The 23,798-nt window shown below is 36.3% G+C and overlaps 1 protein-coding gene across 3 annotated transcripts in view; it reads left to right on the plus strand.

The window, feature by feature from the left end:
• MTA3 (metastasis associated 1 family member 3) overlaps nt 1-23,798 on the plus strand; it is a 134,156-nt gene that overhangs the window by 15,412 nt on the left and 94,946 nt on the right. For all 3 annotated transcript variants that reach the window (XM_064648350.1, XM_064648351.1, XM_064648352.1), the window contains exons 4-6: nt 7,732-7,858; nt 21,151-21,214; nt 22,209-22,326. In XM_064648350.1, the coding sequence (XP_064504420.1) occupies nt 7,732-7,858; nt 21,151-21,214; nt 22,209-22,326 (309 nt within the window). The remainder of the gene's footprint in view (nt 1-7,731; nt 7,859-21,150; nt 21,215-22,208; nt 22,327-23,798) is intronic.

A 23,798-nucleotide genomic window follows, 5' to 3' on the forward strand; every position in this document is an offset into this window, starting at 1 on the left:
AAGATACATATCTCCCTTTTCTTAAAATCAGGTGTGATTGTTATTCATGCAGGTTACGTGGCATTGTTACACATAGCCTTTGTATTTTATGAGCCAGGTGATGGATTTAAAAATTATTTCTTGGGCAGTGTCAGATTTGCCATGCACGCTTTTGTTCATGGGTGGTTTACCAGCCTGGATTTGAGGATAGAACTAAAATTTTCTGCTTTCTTTCCTGCATAGCTCTAAACATATGTACACCTTGGAAAAACTACTAATTGACTTCTGATTCAGCTGATGAGCTGGGTACCAGTTATTGGACATGGAAAACATTCATCATATTGCAAATAACAGTGTCTCTGGCACAATTTTAAGTCTGCTGCTTGCTGCCACGAATGAACTGCTTAAAGAAACATGGCACAGGACTGTTGCTTCCCACATTCTGCAGCAGCTTGGTGCAGTTCATACAGGTATACACATGACCAAACACATCTTGGGCCCTGTAACAGGATATTTTCTTATTTGGAAGAATTTGCATTTGAATAGGTCACACAGAAACCAGGTAAAAAGGAAAAATCTAGTTTAGGTTTATGATACAGAATTGCCTGTTTTTTCACCATTGCCTGCATGTCATTGTTTTTGTGCTTCTATGGGACCTTTCTGTTCTGTAGTATTGTCATAAACTAGTTTGCAGTGCTGAATTAATAGGGTTAAAAAACAATTGTGCTTGCTCTTGCATTCATTCATTTTGCATTTACTTTATTAGGATCTATTTATTAATGTAGCACATCATGATTCATACTACTTACGAAGGTAATCCTTCCCTGCTTTCCACCCACAAGCTTCTTGCTCTGAAAAATCTCCAAAACCAGTTATCCAAAAAACTCACCCATCAAGTTTTGGAAGGTGGAGTTTTATGGTAATGAATGCTGTGATAGTTTTCATTAAATAATTTTGCTACAGGCCTGTGATAAACTTGAGATGATTGCCTACTGCTGTCCTGGGAATTGTTGTTATTGTAACGTGCTGCTTGGGAGTACCCAAAAAATATTTTGTGTGATTTTTAAGTAATAATTTTTTTAGTGGAGAGTGTGGCATATTAGTTCTTAAGGGTTGCACAGTAGTTATTTCTTTGTTTTGTGATGTCCTTTAGAAAAATAATGATGAGGTAGTGTGGGAGGATCACTTGGATTTGTGTAAGAAAACTGGATAACCCCTTAGAGACCACCTGTATATCTGTGCTATCCAGTGGGAATGAAAAGTAGACCTGTTTCCTTCCTGTACATGAGTGATCAGTCTGGTTTATTTCCTACCTGCAGAATTGCTCAGATTCATCCTTTAGATACTAATATGCTATCTAAATTGCTTGTAATCCATGCAAACTGTGCTTTGGATTTCTTATCCTATCTGAAAGAAACAGGAAATATCAAACTGATGTTATATATTCAAACAGCCATTTGAACATTGTACTGAGAGATGTGATGTAAGTAAAGCTGATTCATTCGGCTTTGGGAAATGCTTCCTCAGTCAAATTGATAGTGTAACCATGCATAGTCTAGCTCACAAAGTTGATTAAATGTCCTCACTGGAGCACTAGGGGGTTAACTCTCAACTAAGTTAGAACAATGAAATGTAGCAAGAAGCCTGATGCAGATGAGCAAATTGGCAGATGAGCAAATTGGCGAACTGCTCACCTAAGAGAGCTCTTCATTCACAGTCTGAATAGAATTGTTCAGATGGTTAGACTTAATGTTTATATGTTGTACTCAATTTGGCAGTAAATAGATTTACTCCTCTCCCCCAAAATCTATTTTTATAGTTCTTACTGCTGTAGCATCTAACTACCAAATGCGCACTTGATGTTTTTGCACAACCAGCTAAGCTTAAAAGAGACTAAAACAGCCACCTTTCCTTTGATGTGTGGTAAACTTGCTGCTCTTCAGCATTCTCAGCTTTTTATCTGTAGGTTTAAAAATATGTTGTTGATACCTATGATGTGTATAGTTTTTGGGCTGAGTGTAAAAGAAAAAGGTATACAGGAAAGGAAAAAAAATTAGAATCTTTTCTGAAAGGGAGGCTTAGTGGCATTTTTTGAACTTGAAATTCTGATCTAATACATTCTAATAAAACACCTTGTTAAAGGTATTTTAACAAACCTGGTGAAACTGCTGTAACTCTACAGATGGGGTGTTGATTGAAATCTCTCCATCTAAGCTTGCATAAGCTGGATGCATCTAAGCTGAAGTATGGTTTCAGCATTGGAAGCAATTAAGTTTAAGACACAGAAAGTTGATGCACCATAGGTTTGGGTATTCTGCCATTTTAATTCAGTGTAAGTCCGTGCTGCTGTTGAAAGGAGCGGTTTTGGTTTTTTTGTATTACATCTTCCCAGTTTGTCTCCTGTTCCTGCTTTTTTCTTTTGTGCCAGCACTAGCATTCTTGGTAGGCCTACCAAGCCAAGCAATTGGAATTGATCTGGATTAAGGGACAACCAGGTGAATTAAAAACTAATTGCGTGGCCTGAGTCAGAGGGTGGTAGTTAATGGTCCACACCGTGAGGAGTCCCGTGGGGATCTATATGAGAACCTGTCTTTATCAGTGACTGGAGCAGGCAGTGTGGTGCACTCTCATCATGTTTGCAGGCGACACAACACGGGGAGGGGGGATGACCAGGTGATAGGCTACCTCAAGGGAATGGCTGGTATTCAGGGATTCCTAGAAGGCAGGAGGAGTGGTCCATCAAGAACATGAAGATATTCAGCAGGGACAAATGGCAAGAGTTGCACCTGGGAAGGAAAAGCTTTTGGCAGGTATATAGGGAACAGAGGGGCTTGGGGGAGCAGCTCTGCAGGAAAGGCCCTGAGGGCGCTGGCAGACAGCAAATCCCTGGCAATGAAGGGAGTTGGCCAACAGCATCCTGGACTGTATCACCAGGCACGTAGCCAGTAGATCAAGACAAGTGATTATCCCTGATTATTCAGCACTCCTTGCATCGCATCTAGGTTTTAGGTCCACAATACAGGGAAGTTGATGATAAATTGCAGCACTTTCGGCAAAACCCACCATGATGGGCACTTGTCCTGCTAGGAGTGGCAGCAGGAATTGAGCTTGTTCAGCTTGGAGAAGAGGTGGACTCCCAGTGCCTAAGGGGAGGTTATAGAGAAGATGGAGTTGACTCTTGGCAGTGACTAAATTGAAACAGACGTGATTCAGATTAGATATAAGGAAAAGTTCTTTCCCATGACTGGGTGCTGGAGAGGTTATGTAGTTTCTGTCTTCAGAGAATTTCAAGACCCAGCTGAATAAAATGCTGAGTAACCTGGGCTGATGTCACAGCTGAACCTACTTTGAGGAATAGTAGACCCCTTCCAGCCTGAATTACTCTGTGTTTCTATGATTCTTGGTTGAATTTCCAGATTCCAGTACTGTGGATTTGTGCTGTGGAATGATCCTGCTTGAGAAGGGAGGTTGGACCAGATGATTCGCTGTGGTCCCTTCCTGACTGATTTTGTGATTCAACCTGTAGCTGGAAAGAGCACTGTCAGCAATTTGGTGGCAGTAGAGGGAGAACTTTCTCGTTTCTTTAAACAGTGAAGATTTACACCTCCTTCCTGAAGATAGTCTTCAGTGTTTAAACTAATCTCTTATTTTTTGTTGCAGTGGGCAAGGGGAGCACTTGGTGGGTTATTTTGACTTATTAAAGGAAGAATAGTATGTCAGAGGAATTTACCTTATTTGCCAGCTGATGGTTAACCATACGGTTGTTGAAGTTGCATTTAAACCTTTAAATGTCTTTCAGGATTTATTTTTTTATGTTATTTTAAAACAATTTTGTATTAAATAGGAGTACTGTATTTCTAGAGACTTGCCCTCAATTTATTTTCATTTAGTAGTAAAAATAAGCTGTTCTTTCTAGTGGCAAGCTTGAGTCATCACATAACTATAAACAGAGACACTATACAAAGTTTAGGTGGCATGGACAGTTGTCTCTTCTCACGCTCCCTAATATACCACCATTTTCTAGCAGCGAATTCCAGAAATTAAATGGAAGAGGAAAAAAACCCATGTTTTTAGAAGTGGCAATGCATATGTAAAATGAGTGAAGATTACACTTTCTTCCCAGTATCCGTTGCTTGACTGAGTCAGTTAAGTCTTATTTATATCAGAGGGAAAAGAGAAAGTTTGCAGCACTGCCACTGAAAGTATCACTGGATGACTCTGGTTTTCAAGGTCAAATTAAGTATTTACAATTGATGTTAGAAAGCCAGTGTATAATAAATAGACTAAAAGATTTTAATGGTCACTGGAGATGCCTGCTTTTGCTCTCTGTGATTTTTCCTTTAAATAATGAAATATTTGTTGTAAACCAGGAAAAGTACTACAAAAAAGCATTATCTTAAACGTAGCTCAAGTCCTAAAGTATATTGTGTCATTTTCAAAAACTGATTATACTCATCTTTGTAGTCATACCTAAGACTTTTAAAACATTATTCAACTGAACAATTTTAAATTGTGGTTTTTTTTCTCTCTAGTTGTGGAACAGCGAGGCCTGTGTATGTCATCATCATATTGCTTCATTAAAATATTTGTTCGCTCTGAGCCATTGCTTATTTCTCTCCCCAAGTGCTGAAATGTGCTTATCTTGGTGATACTTTATGGTTTCCTTTAGGTACATCTACATTTCACTCCTTTTGATAGGAATAATCTTTCTTTGAATGGCAAGTTGAATTTCATATGTACTGCAAATCAAGTAAAAAACATGAAGAGATCTCTAAAACTACTGCAAGTTTGTCACCACTTTCCTTATGATAGTGTTAAGGCCTGATCTGTGCAAAAACCTAGTTCAAAAGCAGCTGTCTGAAGGTTCTTCAGATGCAGAATTCTTTGTAATGCCATCAAGCAAATTCAGCTTTCTTAGTTCTTTGTGCTCTCCAGTTTTTCCTTTCCTGGTACAGATTTGTGTGACTACTGGGACAAACTATTACTTGTTTTACTAAATGCTAATCCTACTGTTAGAGTTGTTTTTATATTATAATGCCAAAGAAGAAAGTTGTAAAATTATCCTGAGGGTAAATTGTGTTGAGTGGATGGAACTGTTCTGTGTCTGGCCATGGTTTGTTCTACTTAGTCCTGAGCTTGTCAGATCATCATGAGTAAAACATGTGCTTTATTTCTAAAAATACAACAGAAAGAGTTACCTTGTTTCGTGTTTAGGTTTGGAGTCTTTTAGGAGGTAGATGTAAGAGACATTCAGCTTTAGGCTCTTAATTTAACATTTTCAAGTCTTATGTAAGGTTAGTGCAATAAATATGATTAAAGGGTTTTTTAATTTTTTTTTTTAATTTAAATTCTTACACTGAGGAAGATATTGATATGAGCATAGGTGTCTAAAGCCATTTTAAACTCTCTGGAATATCATCTCTGGATTCTTGCAACCACTTTAAACCAGCCCATATTGTCCTGTGTTTTGTGCCTTACCTGCAGTCAGGTGTTTTCAAAATATTGAGCTAATATGGTCCCAGACACTTGTGTTTGGATGCCTAAATTATTTAGAAAAACACTAAAATGAGGACAACCAGAAGAAATATTCATGCTTGAGCTTTGAAATACAAATGTAGCTTGTAATGGTCACTTACTGTAATAAACAGTTATAGAAACTGATTGCAGGAAACACTGGTTTGGTTTAACCCCAACTGGCAACTAAACACAACTGTTCGCTCACTGCTCCCGATGGGATGGGGAAGAGAACTGGGATTAGCAGACAAAGCAAAACAAGGAATTAATTCACCACTTCCCATGGGCAGGCAGGGGTTCAGCCATCTCCAGGACAGCTGGGCTTTATCACACATAAGGGTGACTTTGGGAAGACAAAACATCATCACTCCAAATGTCCCTCCTTCCCTCTTCTTTCCCCTCCAGTGTTATATGAGCACGATGACATATAATATGGGATATCGCTTTGGTCAGTTGGGGTCAGTTGTCCTGGCTGTGTCACTTCCCAATTCCTTGTGCCCCCTCAGCCTCATTGCTGGTGGGGTGGTATGAGGAGCAGAAGAGCCCTTGGCTCTGTGTAAGACCTGCTTAGCAGTAACAAAAACATCTCTAGGTTATCAACACTGTTTTCAGCACAAGTCCAAAACACAATCCTATACTGCCACTGTGAAGAAAATTAACTCCATCCCAGCCCAAACCAGTACAAACATAAACTTTTAACATCAAATTCTATTTTTTTATGTAATTACTTGCCTTATTAAAAAAAAATGCTTTGCCTTAGCATAGAATTTTTTTGTTTGTTTTTAAGCTTTCTTTATTGTCAGTATTGTAGATGCCAGAATAATTCTGAACTGAGTTATGGTCTGATATGAACCTGTGCATGTGTCAGGTGAGGCTGTGGGCTGTCCATGAGACTTGGAGGATTATTGTTTTCTATTTTGTTTTTCTTGTTCCATCTCTCCACAAAACATGCCAAGAAAAGGAGGGGTATGGGGGTGTCTACAGCAAGATAGACTTAAAGTAAATGGAACTGGGTTTGAAGAAGTTGGTTATATCAGGGTGTGTTGTTATATCACGTTTGTGGAAAGAACTATTAGAATTGAGATGAACTACACACAGGCATGATTAAAAAAATAGTAGTGTTGCATTTGGAGAGAACTGTGGTTGCCATGAGGATGCAGGCAGGCTTCATTTTGAAATAGTGTCTGTAGGTTGGTTGAAAAAATGGTTATTATTGGTAGAGCAGATGATGTCATCTGTTGTAGGTAGCTACATGAAATACTACCTCATTCTGAGGTTCTGTTGTTTAGTTTCTGAGAAATATTTTGTAAAGTACACTTGGTTTTGCAGATGATGGATAATTTGCCAGGTAGAAAATTGCCAAATCTTAGAGAAGTTATTAAAGGGTCTATGTTTTTGCATCCATTATTCAGAGACACTTTTTGCCCTTTCTGGAATGCTAGAGGAAGTACCTCTAGCTAGAAGTACCTCTATGCTAGATTCAAGTTCCCCATGTCCAAAGAATCCACTAGGAAAGCAGATTTCAGCCACTGAGATCCCAGGGTAGCTGTTTTGAAGAGCCTGTCATTGTTAGCAAGGCTCAAACGTGTTAGCAAGCACTGTGAACATTGCTCTTTAACTCTCTATGTGACTCCTTCTACTATCTGCTTTTATTTCTTCCTATCTTGCTTAAAATAGAAATAATTTTAAATCCTACTTAAACATGAAAATACAGTGCATTTGTTGTCAGTATCTAATAAGGTTAACATAGTGGAAGACAGTAGGCTTTTTTCAGTTTTCTTAGACTGTGATTTTGCAGTCTTAGACTGCAATTGTATTAGTAAATTTCTGTTCATAGAAAGTATGCTTTTCCCAAGGACTTCTGTAAAAGTTTTAGTAGTAATAATATTGGCAACAGAAAATGAAAACCAGAACTGGTCAACAAGCAAGAAAGAAAAAACAGATGAAAGAGGGTGAAAAAAGAATGAGTAATATCAGGATTGTTTTTAAGCTATGTGAAAGACATCAATGCGTAGTACAGTAGGAGAGGAGCATAATTTTTAAAGAGTTAAAGTAGAAGTGTATAATTCAAAATACTTAATATTCTGTCAAGTTACATAAACTGTAGTCTTGTTAAACTCATCTTTTCTTTGAAATACTAAAGGAGGTTGCTAAGGGGTGGGGGGGATGTCAAGTGAAATGGCTGCAATGATGTTATGCAACAGAGTTAATTTCGACCTACGCTCTGCTTCTCTGCAGAAGAAGTTGAAGAAGAGTCTGAAACTACAATTGAGGTTGATTTGACTGATAAACAGAAGCATCAGTTGAAGCACAGAGAGCTTTTCCTTTCTCGCCAGTATGAGTCCCTTCCGGCAACACATATCAGGTAAGAAGCAGTAGATACCATTTCTCTGCGTGTTCTGCTGGGATGGATTGCCTGCCAGTAGCCCACCTGCCTGAACACGTCAGCCTTTGTCTTGCAAAAGGATATAATTGATCTTACCTGAGTTGTGTCAGATTGTCCCGTGAACTGCTTTACAAGCACCTTTGGTTTTTCCTTCTGTTACTTGATGTTTGAGCCTTAGAAGAGACAAGAGTCTCAGAGCTCTGGCTTGTCAATTAGAGCAACAGTTGATAATTTGGTATAAAATCAGTCTGTAACTACTTTGGGAGAGTTCTTTTTTTAATCTGCTGGCCAAAGGAACTTTGACCATTTTGTCTGACCAGGGAAATTGCAGATGGGTTTGGAAAGGAGGCAGTGGCTCAATGATCAGATCTGCACTTTAGGGCTGCACACACTTTAAAGTAAAATTACCTCAGTTTACTTCAGTAACTGTGAAGAAGTCATGATTCTTTGGCTAAATGTTGCAAAAGCATTTCAAGTATCATTTTAAATTACCCTAATGCTAAAGTAGAAAGACGCTTGCTAACGCTCAAAAAGGATTTGTTGACTTGTATCTGTAACTGATGCAAATACTCATGTCATCTCTGATTTAGTAGTCAAGAAAGATTTTTTTTTTTTTGTGTGTGTGTGTGTGTGTGTTGGTACGGGGGGATAATGAACCTAGAAATGGAAAAGAGCACAGTGACAAGGGGGAGTGTAGCTAAATGTGAAACAAGGTTTCTTACGTTGCATTCTGAAGGAATTTTCATTTTCTCATTCCACCCAACTCCCATCAGCTATTTCAGGCCATAAATGTCTAGAAGCCACCAAAAAGAAGTATATATTATCCAGTAGGAGAAACACTTTATATGTATATATGTATTTTCTCTCTTATTGGCGGATGTGTTGCTTATCTCTCTCACTGACAACACGAAACCTGCAAGCTGGAAATTTTTGTCTTAATTTCCCATGCTTGATTCAGATACTTGTTCTGACTTTGAGAAAGTCGTTTAACTGTCAAATCTCTGCTGCTCCAACTATAGCATGGAGATAATAATCCTGTGCAGTTTCTTTTCCTTACTTTGACATTTAGATATTGAAATAAGGTATTCTCTTTGCAGAGGGAAGATTACATAGAAGAAGCATTGTAAAGGTCTTTTCACCTCACAACTCAGGGAGCAAATGCAATAGAGGTTCTTCAGCACATACTTCACAAAGAAGGCAAAAAACCATGTGAATTCATAGTACATGCTGCACAACACAGCAGGCAAATGCAGAGTGATGACTTGCATCTACTTTTCAGAACAGATGAATGTTGTAGGGCTGTACTGTCACGAGTTACTAAGACCTTTACCAGATGAATTCTGGAACAAGCTTGATGTAGACTAATGGTGTTTTAACAACCTTAACTCTGTTTTAAAAGGAAACAAGAAGGAAAATACGCTGCAAAGTATTTCTTATTTAGCTTTTTAACTTACTAATGTTCACATTCTGTGATTCTCAGTAGTTTTCATAACTTTTATCAGTTAACTTTTCCAGTAAATGTTGTAGAAATATTGTGAAGGTGGTACTCCTCTGTCTCCCATCAGTACTCAAGAATATTCAAGGATGCAGATTTTGCAGCTTCTCTGTGAACAGTTTGATGACTGTTGTGAAATTTTTTTCCCAGTTGTGGATTTGGGATTTCACTTATTGAAAGTCTGCTACCTTCTGTCCTGTCACTTTGCTTCTCTGAAAGGAGCCTGGCTCCATCTTAGTTATCCATCTTTTTATTAGGTAATGGAACACAACAGTAGAATTTCTCTGTTTAGTTCTTATACCTTAAGCGTGAACAAATCCAGTTTAATATAATCTGCAGACTTGTTAAAAGTGTATTCAGGTTATTAAAGATATTAAACTGTTGGTCCCAGGGTCAGAAACTTGGGGATGACCCCAGTTGCCAGCTGGACTTAGTATCACTCATTACACTGAGGGTCCAGCTCCATATGTTTCCAGTCTGGTTAAAGGACACTGGAACACAGTGCAGACCTTACTGAAGTCAGGGTGGATGACATTCTCTGACTGTCACTGGGCTACAAAGCCAGTTGTCTCCATATAGAAAGCAAGCAGATACTTGTGCAATAAAACTCTGCATAGCTCCATGTCAGGCCTTTGGTCTTGGCACTTGCAGTTTTAGCCCCTAGATAGGAACAATTGGATTTACAGGATAAAATAAATGGTATAGTGTTATAGAGATTGGTGGTTGGAAATCAGTTCTCTCAAGAGTAAGAACACAAAAAAATCAGTCCCTTTGGAAGGAAGAGGGGAAAGCCAAAGGTGATTTTAAGAGAATAGAGGAGTGGTTTTGCAGCTACAGATCTTGAAATTTTACTGACATCTTCAGCCAAGAAAAGAAACTGAGTTTGGTTGCCTTTGTGTTGCAATTTAGGGGAATAAAAGTATTTTACCTGGTATGGTTTTGTTTAATTTTTACTAATACAGTTTTCCTGCTTTCATTTTGTCTTTCTTCTTTTCTTAACTTTACTCTTTTTACATTTTTCAAACTGAATAGTAGAGGAAAATATACCTCCACCCCTCTAAAAAACTCTGTCACTGAGGTTACTTTTGTTCTAGTTCATGATTACAAATACGGTGATGTCTCATTTATGTATACCTGGTGCTATTACTTCACAGTTGAGTTACCTTGATGTTATTTTAGTAGGTTAGATTTCTTTGGTGTGTATGTCTAACTCTGAAGCTCTTTGGTCTGCAACTCTGAGCTTTGAATAATTCTGATGTAATTTGTTTGCTCTTGAATTACTGAAATACAGTTTCGTTCCTTATTCTGATACTTTTTATTTTGCTATATACATTATATGTAACTCTTTTGATATGTAATTTGTTTTGTTAGAAATACTGGGATTTTTCAGACTTCGTCTTGTTTCCCCTTTACATTAGGTGTCACTATGCCATTTCAGTACCTTTAGGGAGTGGCATTAGTTTGGGCATTGAAGAAAAATCCAGATTTAGAAAATAATTAGAAACAGGTAGTGTAGTAGTAATTAAAACGTGGCAATGCTGCCTTGTGGACAGTGTTCTTGCCATGTTTAAGAAAGTGCAATTGTCTAGATGAGTGCAGCACTGTTCTGGAGTCATGGTGTGGGGTAGAGTACAAGCTGATGTACTGGTTTGGGGATCAAAGACAGGGTTTGTTGCCTTGGTGCCTACTTGTCAAGTTATAAGTGAAACTGTTGCCTCTCCTGTCTGCTCAAATGTGTGAGGTCAGTTAACACCCCTCCAGTGGATTATCTCCTTCCTTCCTAATCCCTGCATGTTACAGATGCAGTTTTGCCAGGCTCTGTAATCCCCATATGTCCTTGTAACAGTTATACTGCCAGCCAGACTCACTGAGCCACTCTCCTTCGCTAATGTCGTGTGGTGAATGCTCCCAGGATTTGTGCAGGTGGCTCCTATAAGCAATGCCAGTCCCAGAGAGGGGCTGAGTTGAGCCAGTGCTGTGTACTTTAACTTGGCATTTCAGAGATATGAGCATTACCAAGTACAGCATTTTGGAAAGGCATGAGAAGGCACTGGGGGGGAAAATGGTGAAAGTTGTCAGAAAGTTGAAATTGTTTGCCAGTGTTGTAAGATTCATCATAAAACTTAGCACATGGTAAAAATGGGTCCTTTGTATAAAAATCTGCAAATGGTTATCTTGTTGGAGATGCACTGAGTTATCTGACTTCTGACATGGGCTTTAAATTTACTTTTCATTCTTAAGCTCTCAAGAGTTAAAAGGTGTTAAACATGTTAAGATTGTTATGAAAGATTTACATTAACTTCTGAGATCCTTTGTAACTGCTCTTAAATTTAATACTTATATGAGTTGTGTAGAAGAATTTATTTATCCATCAGAGTTCATCTTACCATTTTCAGCATCTTTGCTTAGTTCTTGTTTGCTAATAACTGTGTTTCACACTTGGGGTTGTGGGTTTTTTTATGTTGGTTAATTATTATTATTTTCATTATAATACTTTTAAGTGTTTGGAAAGCATACATAGTCCAAACATTCTCAGATATCATAATAAAATCAGGCGATCTTTTGGGCTGCTTTATACTGCAAGAACAATCCCCACCCAACTAAAAATTTTAAAAAAATATATTTCTTTTTGAATTTATGCAAAATAAAAAGGCTCATATACAGCTTATTTGACTAAAGTCAAAACAGCTTGAGAATGGAGAAGAGTTTCAGGCTGATGGCCATTTGTAAACAGGAAAGAGGATTTCAAATATAATTATTATATAATTATATTTGGTTGCTCTTATATTGGTAATTTAGTTGATACGATTGTCTGGGTTTTTGTTAGGGTTAAAGAATAACCCTAACAAAGGTTAAAGAATAGGGTTAAAGAATAACCCCTACTAGTTTGTCAAAAGCCTTTCTGAGTTACAGTGGGGTTACAAATATTTATCTTAAGGAAATAAAAATTAAATTTGCTAAATTTAATTTACTGAATTACTTCTTTCAACAACATTTCTGATAAGTTAGAATATAGGCTTTTAAGAGTCCTATCCTGGGACCAAAAAGAGTGGTATTGTAATGACCTCTTCCATTGTTCTTTTATCTGATTCAGGCCACACAATTGTGTGCAGGGACTATTGATGTGATCCCAAGTGTTTGTTTTTGCATTAAATTGTATGTTGCAGAGAGAAGTCCATGCTTGGTTGAAAAATTTTCAAGTGGTGGATAATTTACCATAATCTTTAAAGTTTTATCAGTTGCTAATTATGTGTGTTTGCACCACTCTGCTTTTTCTTTTTTCTTCTTAGAGACTGTTTGCACTGAGTACTTTTTTGCTTTTCTTGGGCACAATGCTGAAATTCTTGCTGAGCTTGATTTCTGGACTCAACATGGCTGCATATGATGCCTGTGCATTATGTGGATGTTTGTCATTATGGGGATTGTTCAAATAACTAGTAAATCTACACCCTAATATTTAATGGGGGATTTTTATTCAAATTGCCCTTGCATGGACTAAGTATCTCTTACGCTCTTAGAGGATTATATTTGTTGCTTGACATAAGCAGCAAATTCAAATTTTCTATATACCTATGACCTTTAATTCAGAAAAGCTCTCTGACCTTTGATTCTGAAATCCACTCATACATACCCTTTATTTAAAAAACTAACAAACAAAAGACAAAAAACAAAAAAGAAACCTCCAAACTATCTTAAGATGCTCTTGGCATGGTTTATTACTTGTGTTCCAACACAGAAAGGACTTCATGAGCCCTTTAAAGATTGTGATTGCATAAGGTAATTTTATTGAAAGCCGATTAATATGATTGTGGAGAATGTGAATATTGTTTCAGAATGTCTGTGCATATGTGACACTAGAGAGTGTTCAAATAGTCTGATCATGAGAAGAGTTTTAATTTTTATTAAGAAATTTGGAGCCTCTGCATATTCTTACATGTAAGAATAAAAAAAAAGTGGACTTAAACTTCCAAAGTATCAAGCTATAAGAATCTTTGTTTCCCTCTTTTGACATTATTGTGATCTGTAATGCAGTCTAGAACACAGTGTCTGGTTTTTTTGTTTTGGTTGGTTGGTGATTTTTTTTTTTGGTGTGTTTTATTTTGGGGTTTCTGGGTTTTTTTGATTGTTAAATAATACCCTTGCTCCTGGGTAGATTAAAGTAACTTTGATGGGCACCACTTTGTAGACGTCTCAAAAAAAGCAGCATGAGAATGTGTAGTTCGTAAGAACATGCTGTGCTTACAAACTGTAAGAGTGCGATGCTTTTTAAAATGTGTTGTAAATGACTCAGTTTTATCCTGCAGCTTTCTTTTTTACTGTTCTTTCTTCTTTGTGATCTCGTCAGGACTCACTAATATTGATACCTCAAACTACTAAGGTATAGAGAAGTAGTTTTTTTCTGAATGTGGGATTCCTTTACTAAAATGCAACAAATGATCTGAAGCTCAAGACAGATAGGTCAGATGAGCCTTATAAGCCTGATTTATTTTTTGGCATAAATCAGACTGGATAAGGAGTGAATTTGCTTTGCATAGACATGTGCTTACCTGATCATTTGGATTGTTGAGCAAAGTCTTCTTCCATTCTGGATTGAGTTTGTTTGGGGCACAGGGACTTTTGAAGCATATCTGACTTTTTTTTCCTTTTTTTTTCTTTTCCAACAGAATTAGAAATAGTCTGACAGGAACTAAGATGAAAATTCAGTCTAGACCAGAATCCTGTTTTCAGATGTGGTCAACAATCAGTACTAGTAACAGTGTAAGAAAAAGTGTATTTATTGGTGGAAGACTGTTTCTTAAATACCTGAAAATCAGTATATATTTCCCGGTGGTGATACAATTGCAAAGCAAGAGCCGTTCATAAGATGCAAAAGTTTTAAGTTCAGTTGCACCGAGTGATTTGCATTGGTTCTGACCTGGGGGACCTTCCAATGGACTTGATGATCTTAAAGATCTTTTCCAACCGGAATGGTTTCCTGATTGTATGAAAAGTCATTCTTAACCAACCTTCTCTGTTTTTGTTCAATTTATGTGCATCGGCGCTGCTGTGCTAAAATGTAACATTTTTACTTTTTAACATGAATTAATCCCTAAAGAAAAAATATCAATTACATGAGTTTCCTACAATAGTGTATAGAAGGTACACATATACAGTTATGCTTGTTTTGAGATGTTGAAATATGCAGTTTTACTGTGCCCACACCAAGAAAATATTTACCTTTTAATTACTTTTCAATCCATGTCAGTTGTGCACAATTTCTCCAAGAGACTGTCTGTAAATCCTACCAATTTGGAGTGCTCAAAATCAGTACTCCAGCTCTAATCAAGATTAAAACTCTTAATTTTTTGACTAAAACCCACATATATTGTAAAAACCCTGGGCCATCTGTATGATCTATGCATATGTTTAGATGCCAGGCATTTACTAGCTCATTTAGATGTGCATAAAACAATTTGCTGTTCATTCTGTTTTTAGTTTTATTTGATCAAGAGTGTGTTAATCAGGTAATATCAAGTTTATTGGTTTATCTTGTGGCCACAGATACACAATCTTGTACTCTTTAGGAGATTGGTATCGTTTTGTCAGACACAGATGCCAGTAGCAGTCACCAATCAGATGGTTTCTGTTAGTTGTTTTCTTTCCTCATGTTTGAAATGGCCCTGTAAATGAACAGAGGCAATTAAGTATGAATCAATACAATGCAAATATTTTTTGTCAATTCTAGGTATTGATTGAATATTTGAAACGTCAAACTGTAGTTAAGGATCTGTTGCAGATTTAAATCACTCTGATGATGCTGTTATTTTCTTATGTGTTATGCAATAGCTTGCTCCCCAGTTGTTAATCTCTTTGTTATCTTGAGAACTCGAAATTTGCTATAAAGACATTGGTATAGGTCTGTTGGCATCATTTTGTGCCCCTTAAACTGTGTTCCAAAGTAAAATACACAGGTACTCTTAGTACTGGCTTCTCATAACTGGGGAATCAATTCGATATAATTAGTAGAAGCTCTTTGGACTCCACAGTTCCTACTCTGTTGTTTGGTGATCGTCATTGCAATTTAGTCTGCTTGTAAGGGATCAAGACTTGGCTAAAAGCAGATGTTTGATTGGAAATCTTTAAAACACTTTCTTATTTAAGACAGTTCATGAAAACCTTTGTTATTGAAGGTAGCTCCTTTACTCAATATCTGTACCTTTTGTTATGCCTCTTTTTGCTTCATGCTGAATATGGGAAAGGTTACTCCGAAGTTCTACTCCTGCATGTGCTTCTTTCTATCCCTCTTCTGTATGCATCTTCTTTTTAGTTTAATCTCTGATTGTCACAGAAGTAACAGCATATGCTAAAATCAAATCAGATTTTTCTCACAAGCATAATATTTCCTAATATTCTTTCCTGATATTTTATTTTCAGACTGTCTAGTTAGTGACTCATGCTTCTGTATTCCAAATCTCAGCTGAGAGACTAACATTTCTTGGTGCAGATCATCAAGATACAATTGTATATCTGTACAAAATTGCCCAACGTAATTCTGTCATTCAGGAGGGCAATTAATTGTTATTTCCAAGTCTGTAGGGGCATGCTTGCATTTGTTTTTTTCTTTCTTCCACTTGTATCTGAACAACCAGTGCGTATCAAGTTTCACTGACTTGGTGGGAACCCAGAGCAATGAGTTCTGAGAATTCTTGTACTGCATCAGTGTCATTCAGGCTGCATCTACATTCCAGTAGGAGACTTCCATGGCATGATACTGTTCCCATGACATTGCCTTTTCCAGTCCTATCACTTGTACTGGTTGACAAGCAGTAAGTGTTATGTTTCTTTCTGTAATTTTTTTTTTGCATGCCTCCTGTTCCAAAAAATCTAAGATTTATATGTTGCAAGCTGTCTTACTCATCTGATGAAAACATAAAGAAATAGTCTGCAAGAACAGCAGAACAGCAATTGTAGACGTTTCCACTGGTTTAAAAGTTAGGGCTGTGCTGAAACAGACAGGGACTTCAAAAGATGAAACAGTTGCTGTTATTTTGAGTAATTTTGATAGTTTTAAACTACGAATGTTTGCATCAGCTTTTTAAAAATTTGGTAAAGACTTTAATCTATATTTCTGATTACTTTAAGGAAAAACTCATTACAGAACAATTACCCAGACAGTGCAAAAAAGAAATCATTTAAGTGTATTTTCTGGACAGTTTGGTGCTTTGCTCTAGGTTATTTAAACAGACTATATTGAAATCTTTTCATAACATTGTCTTGTATAATAGACTTGGTACAACTATTTTCACACTACTTAAATTCTTGAGCTGGTTATCTTCATCTTTTATCTTCATTGGAACAGATTAGTAAGGCCAGTCGTGTACTTCTCTGTTCTAAATATTGATTGTTGTCACAGTCTTTTCTGAAATATGTTCCTACATCTTTTTCATTTCTCTATTGGATCTCACTGAAATGTGGCACATTTTTGTCTTTAGTTTTCAAGGTTTATTAGGTCCTGTCTCTGCTTACTCTCCTTGAAATCTCTCCTTCAGGACTTGCATACTAAATGACATCTCACATGGAGTGTTGATTTCCATTAACTCCTTATTGAATTGCCCAAGACAGTGTTACCTGTGAGGATCTCACAAAGCTGCCATTTACTTCTTATAATTTATTTTTATTCTCCTTTTCTTTGTTCCACAGTAAACAGTGCCTCCTGCCCTCCATGAAAAATAGTCCCTAAAACATGGAGGGGGGTTGGAAATAAATCCTTATGTTCACTGCACTGAGACTTCTATCTACCACAATGATCAGAATGTCTTACCATTTCCTTATAATCTTCATGTTAGCGTCTCTGTGCTTTGCAGTTTTGGTTGTAGATGATTTATATTTTGGTTTTGGGACTGTATGGTCCTGACTTGCTTTCCAAGGCTTTTGAAGAAATCCTTTCCTACAAAATCATTAAGGCACTTTTTCCAAAGTCAATTTTTTGGGAAGAATGTGTGGTCTCATTTATATATTGGAACAGAAGGGCTTCCCTGCGGTATGGAAGTACATTGTAGGCACAGAGAAATAGCTTATCAGGCATCCCTTAGCTCATGGCTGTAAATGTTCAGGAATTGTCAACCCATAGTTGGTGTCACCTGAAACAGAAAAAAAAAATGTGACAAGCAGACAAGAGTTCCTAACAAATGAGAGTCAAGGAAGGTGTAGCATATGAAAAGAGCTTTCACATGATTAATGTTTTAAAGAAAAAAGTTATGTGTTGTGGCTCTGGTTACTAGGACAGGAGAAGCAATTGAATCCTGAGTGGTTTGTAGGATAGAGGCTGGTAATACCATGAGCATATATATAGGCAAGCTTTGTTGTCCCCTTTTATTAGTGCAAGACCTCTAAATTACTTTTTGTTGCTGGCTGATTTAATAATATTAAATCAGCCAGCAACAGTTTTATTGGCATTGTTGTCAGCTCAATGGAATAACTTTTTTTTTGTGACCAGTTTAAATATGAAGTACATCTAAGAGCAGAAAGAATCCTGAAGGCACAACTTAGTCTCGTCAGAATTAAATTGTAAGTGAAAACATACAAGCTAACTTATTTCTGTTGTTTACTGTTATTTGTGCACTGCTGATGTTGCTGAAATTTTCCCTCAACGTTCATACAAGATAAATTTTGCCTAAATCTGGAGGAAGTAAAAAATTTTCTGAATATTTTTAATTTGAGAAAGAGGTCAAAACCAGACATGTCATCTTAACATCACTGAGACCTTTTGATGCTATTTACTAGTAATTCATCCAGATGATACCAGTTAAGTCAAGAATGCTGCTTCGTGGAGGAATACAGCTTAAAGCAGAGAATCAGTCGCATAAGAGGAAGGTTTCTTATGTGAAAAAACAGTAGACAGCTCTTCACTTACAGTTTTTGTTTTTTTTTTTTTATTAAATGCTGCATAATTTAATATTTCAGGCAGGAGACTCCAACAGAACAGTGAAACTATGGCATTGTACACTACCAGTCTAAATAATACTCAAATCTTTCAGAAATCCTACTGTTTTTGCAAAAAGAGTGTAATTTTATTTTGCTGTGTAACTGATTTTATTATCTGGTAAATGCAGTGTACATTCTCTTTCATTTGTTTTCGTAGGTAGCTAGCTCCCCCTTTCTTTTCTCTGTCTAGTTTAGAACAGTCAGATTTTATCCTGTTACATTGATTATTTATTTAATATAGCTCCATCTGTCCCAGTTATCTGTAATTGTTTAAAAACATTAATAAATGAAGTTCCAGAACACTGTGAGGAGGAAAATATTTAATATTTAAATGTGGAGAAGCTCTGGGTTTTCAAATATATGCCTTAGAGAAATAACTCCCAAGTCCTGTTGTAATGTGGTTTAAATGACGTTAACTTTTTCTCCAGGGCATTTTGATTATTAGTATTGGAAGAAAGGGTGAAAAGTGCAGTGATGGTTGGAGAATATTAAGGGACATCACTGCAAATCGATATTCACTTAAGTAATTTCCTCAGCATCCATGACTGAGAGATGCTGGAGACAATATAATGAACTGGATGCTTGGTTCAATACAGTAGACCATGTACAACTAGACAGATAAGATTTTCCTCTGATTGTGGGGAAAAACGAGAGGAGATATATAAACAGTAGCCTTTTATTCATTTTGTAAAGATTCCAAAACATTTGTATTAAGTATTGCAGGTTTCTACATTATAGAAACTGGTAACTTTAATATATAGAGTCAAAATTAGAAAAAAGTTCTGTAATTTACCTCTTTTCAAATGTGGGAGATTTTGGTGGTTGGTTTGTTTTTGTTTTAATGTGGTTATCTACTACTGTATGTCTAGTGTTATCTTTACTGAGACTCTAGTCTCTGCATGTGAGAAGTCATATACGCATACAAAATGTTACCTCTGTGTGACTCCAGCCATGACATGGTTAATATGCTGTTCAAAGAAATGTAGCATCAAGTAGAAATTCACTCCCTTAAAGAACATGCTGGGGGGATTAAGCTCATCTCTTAATGAAATAAAATGAATTTTTTAGGTTACCAGCAACAAAGTCTGAGGTCAGTCAATAAAATGCTCCTGCAGTTGTGGTGGCAGTGAAGCAATGAATGCTTCTGCAGTAATTGGAGTTAAATAAGGGTAGGCTGTATTGAAGAGAGAGCATTCTGGAGGTGTATGGAATAGAAGCAGGCTGGAAAGGTAAACTCCTCTGTAGCCTTTTGCTCTAAAAAAGACGCCAACAAAACATTAAAATAAAGTTGACAAGCTGACTTCATGGTACAACATATAATTAATTTTTAGAAGCGAGTGTTCTGGAACTATCAAGGCCAAAAGTTTCAAAGAAACCTTCAAAGACCTGGTGGAGTATAGAAAAGGTTTCCTACTTCAGGAGTCTTTTCCTTTGCTCTTGTGTATTGTGCTCAGATTTTTCTCGCTCATCTTTCCACCGTTTCTCTTTGGTGGTGTGGTTCTTCTGACAGGTATGACAACGAAGAGAAATTCAGGAGGTTATGTACTGCAGTCTTCATATGTGGATTAACTCCCTTTCTCATGTTGTGCAGTGGCAATGAGTAAAACATTAGCTGGGTATCTTCGCCTAATGATCAGCCCTTGGCCATTGGCATTTAGTGTTTCTGGTTGACTTTAGCAGTTGGCATCCACTGACAAGAACAGACAGGTTTTTACAATACCTTCTTTGGTGTTATCTTAAAATCAAAAAGATCTCTGCAAACAATTATTCCTTCTATATTTGTATGCTGATCTGTTCCATGACAGAAGAAGATGGGAGACGGGTGTTCTGGGCAGAGGTCCTATAGCCATATGTGTAATGCCACTGGAACCTCCTGGTAAATACCAATTAAACTGAAGGTTAGGTGCATGAAATACAAGGTGCTGTATGCAAAGGGTAATAAGTATATATTATAATTATATATATATATAATGGTAGTTTGGTTGTAAATGATAACATAAAAATGCCAGTTGCTAACAAGATGATTCAGCACACTTAACATTTTTCATCCACATCCATGTGTGTTTCTTTAAAATACCATTTGTTAAAAATAATTCTGCAGATTATTTGCAGAGAAGATGGAGACAGAGGAATTAGAGGCCAAGGCAATGTTGGGGGAGAAGGAGATGAGAAAGGGGTGGGGGTAATGGGGTCAAACTCCCATTGCTTTAGCTACAGGTGTTGCACATGGGCAGGTCTGTACTGCTACTGAGTAACAGGAGCCTGCACAGAAATGTGTAGTCATCAGCATTTTAATGTAGTTATAGAAGAAATCAATAGAATTCCACGATTCATTATCAGGAACAATTCCATTCAAAAGAGAAAAGCACTTTATTTTTACAGGACACTGGTAAAACCTTATATTCTTTCTAGTTTGGGTTGTTTTCAAATTAGGCACTGAACTTGTGGGACTTAAGTCACTTTGAGGTGATGTTTCATTGATGAAGACCTCTTTATTAATTGAATGTGTATTTACTGTTTGCCATAGTACCTCTTCACCTTCTTTGCTTCTCCATTCCTGAAACTATTTCCCAGTTTGGTGGAATTCCAATGTATTTCAATGTGGGTCAGTACAGCCATTTAGTCTGTTGTTTTGCTGTTTATTTTGGTATCTTTAAAGTATGACAGTGTTCATTTTTATATTTTATAATATTTTTATATTTTTAGTGTAATAGTTTGAAGTATATCTAGATCGTTTTCTTGTAAATAACTTTTTCCTTAATAAAAATTTGAACTTTTTACAAAGTAACCATTCTTCCTTATGTTTGTGTAGGGGAAAATGCAGTGTTGCACTTCTGAATGAGACAGAATCTGTGCTGTCATACCTGGAGAAAGAGGTAATATATGATTTCTATTTGGGTAAATATTGTAATGGGTTTAGTCTTTTACAGCTGTATTTTTATCAAGTGGGCGAACAGTACTTTGAAAATCTTTTCTTGAAGGATAGGTTAGAAAAATGTTGTTGAAAACACTGATTTTAAAAAAATTATTGGATAAAATTTTAATTGACACTCTGAAAAGATATGTTTGTATTTAGAAAATAATTAATTTGAAGTAATTTTCTTCTTACAGAAGAAAAATATACAGATGTTTTCCTGTAGCAGATACTTAAGGGAGAATTCACATGGCTTTTTTTTTCTTTTTAATACTTGGAAAGTATTTCCTCAACTTTCATTTCCTGTGGAAAGTACTTAGGATGCCTAGCTTTACCAGAAGGGAAGAAAATACCCCAAGAATTTGAAAGATAATTGCAAAATATAGTGCAAAATGCCTTCAGAATAAACATATTTTTCTTTGGAGTGTCTTGATATAACATCAGGCAGACAGTGGTTTTAAACTGAAATTAGGATGTCTTTATTTTTCAATTTCTACACCAAAACCACTGATAATTGGTAAAAATGTTTCTGAAAACCGGACTTGCACTGTACTTTAGGTACTGTACCAGATTTGCCAATACCTATTTTTATGTCTGACAAGGTTTACACAGTGTTTAATGGGTATGGAGACTAATTTATCATGCAAAGTCAATATAGTAGAGATACTTATGAGTGGAAACATGTTAAGTTCAGAAAGAAGTTAACATTTTTTTTTTCCATTGATATATTTTTGTGTATGAATCTTTTCATTATTGCTCAGTTCTGAAATAAGTCCCAGCAAAGACAGAAGCTTCGATTACCCTTTTAAAAGCACTCATGAAACATCTGTGTTATGTAAAAATGGGATTTATGTGCCAAACCTGGGTTCTGTAAAGTGTGCAAATTTCCAAAAGGAAATATTAAAACCCTAGTTTTAAGGAGTATTGTGCTGTTGCAAATGTGTCTTCTTTTTTAGGATACTTTTTTTTATTCACTGGTATATGATCCATCACTGAAAACGCTTTTAGCAGACAAAGGAGAAATCAGAGTGGGGCCTAGATATCAAGCAGATGTGCCAGACATGCTTGCAGAAGGTAAATACAAGATCTGTGATTAGTGAAAAAAGTAAAAATCCTTGTCTTGCAATATTGCTCATGCTGACTCTTGAACTAAACTAGTACATAGAGGCACAGAAAGTAAAATGGTAGGTCTGAGAAAATTCATGAATGTTGCTAGATACCAGAAAGAAAGAAAGAAGGAAAGGGTAATTGAGTAGCTGTTGAAAAGACAATGTCCATTTCCAGTTTGTGCATAATGCAGTTTAGGCATTCGATATTGTTTATTTAATTGCGTGGTCTGCTTAGTTCTTTAATATAGGCTGCACAGAGAGAAGATGTTGAGGACCAGACCATTTTATGTAATAGTAACACAGTAGTGAAATAAGTGAAAAATAAATTTCTTCTCTTCCTTCTTAAACAGACTATGCATAGAGGATATTTCTTCATGTCTTCTTATTTTAAAATACTATCTTTAATCAAAGCATCTTGTCTGTTTTGTAGCATGTTTGAAACATGTTTCTAGCCTTGGCATAGCTTTAAAATCACTGATGATTTTTAAATTTTATATTATTTATTTATAATCTAGCACTACTACCTGTGCCTTAGTATTTTGCTACATGGGAACTATTATTTTAAACAAAATTTCAAGTACAATATTTATTTAGTGTTTGGATGACATTAAAGAACCATGAGCACCTGTGTCTTATGTCTGCAGTTATATTTACTTAGTAAATTTTAAAATGAGTTGGTTTCATCAGTGTAATTCCCACTCTATATTGAGTGCTAACAAAAGAAAAAAGTTTTCCTCAGAAGCATCAGGATGTAGATACTATTTTCAAGAATCTCAGTATTTATTCCTTAATGAGAAAAGATTATGTGAGAAGAGTATCACTTGCAATAAGTCCAAGGAGTTCTGAATACATATATTTGTAACCTTAAATGTGTTTTCATTGTGTGCTGCTTTTTTTGCTGTGAACTTTTTTTATTAAAAACAAGGCATTATTTCCAGTTTCTACAGAGCTTATTTAATAAACGTATGAAACAAGATAATTTTTATAAAACAAGAAGAATTTGATTTCTGACAAATGGCAGATTATTTTACAATGAATGGTCTCTAGTAGATCACCTGCATTATTATTTTGACTTTTAATAACCAGAAATAAACTATAAGAAGTCATTTCCAGATTTGTTTATAAGATGTACCAACTTGTTTCAGAACAAGTTTATGAATAGAATATGATACACTGCTATTCTTGCTGTAAAACGTACCTGTCATAAAGAAAAAAATATTTATGTAGACATTCATATGCTCAAGAGGAAAGTTTGCCAGAGGACTAAAAGAAAAGGAGTATCTCAATGTGTATATCAAGTAGCCAGGAAGTACTGATGTGATTCCGAAGTAGTTGGTTGAACTGTAGGGTTTTCAGGATAAGCTGGGGTTGTCTGCCAGACAGGAAGTCTTTTCCTACTGAGTTCTGCTTACTTAAATTACTAAAGAAAGAGCCTAA

Source organism: Pseudopipra pipra, chromosome 3 (assembly GCF_036250125.1).
Source record: "Pseudopipra pipra isolate bDixPip1 chromosome 3, bDixPip1.hap1, whole genome shotgun sequence".
Lineage (NCBI taxonomy): Eukaryota > Metazoa > Chordata > Aves > Passeriformes > Pipridae > Pseudopipra > Pseudopipra pipra.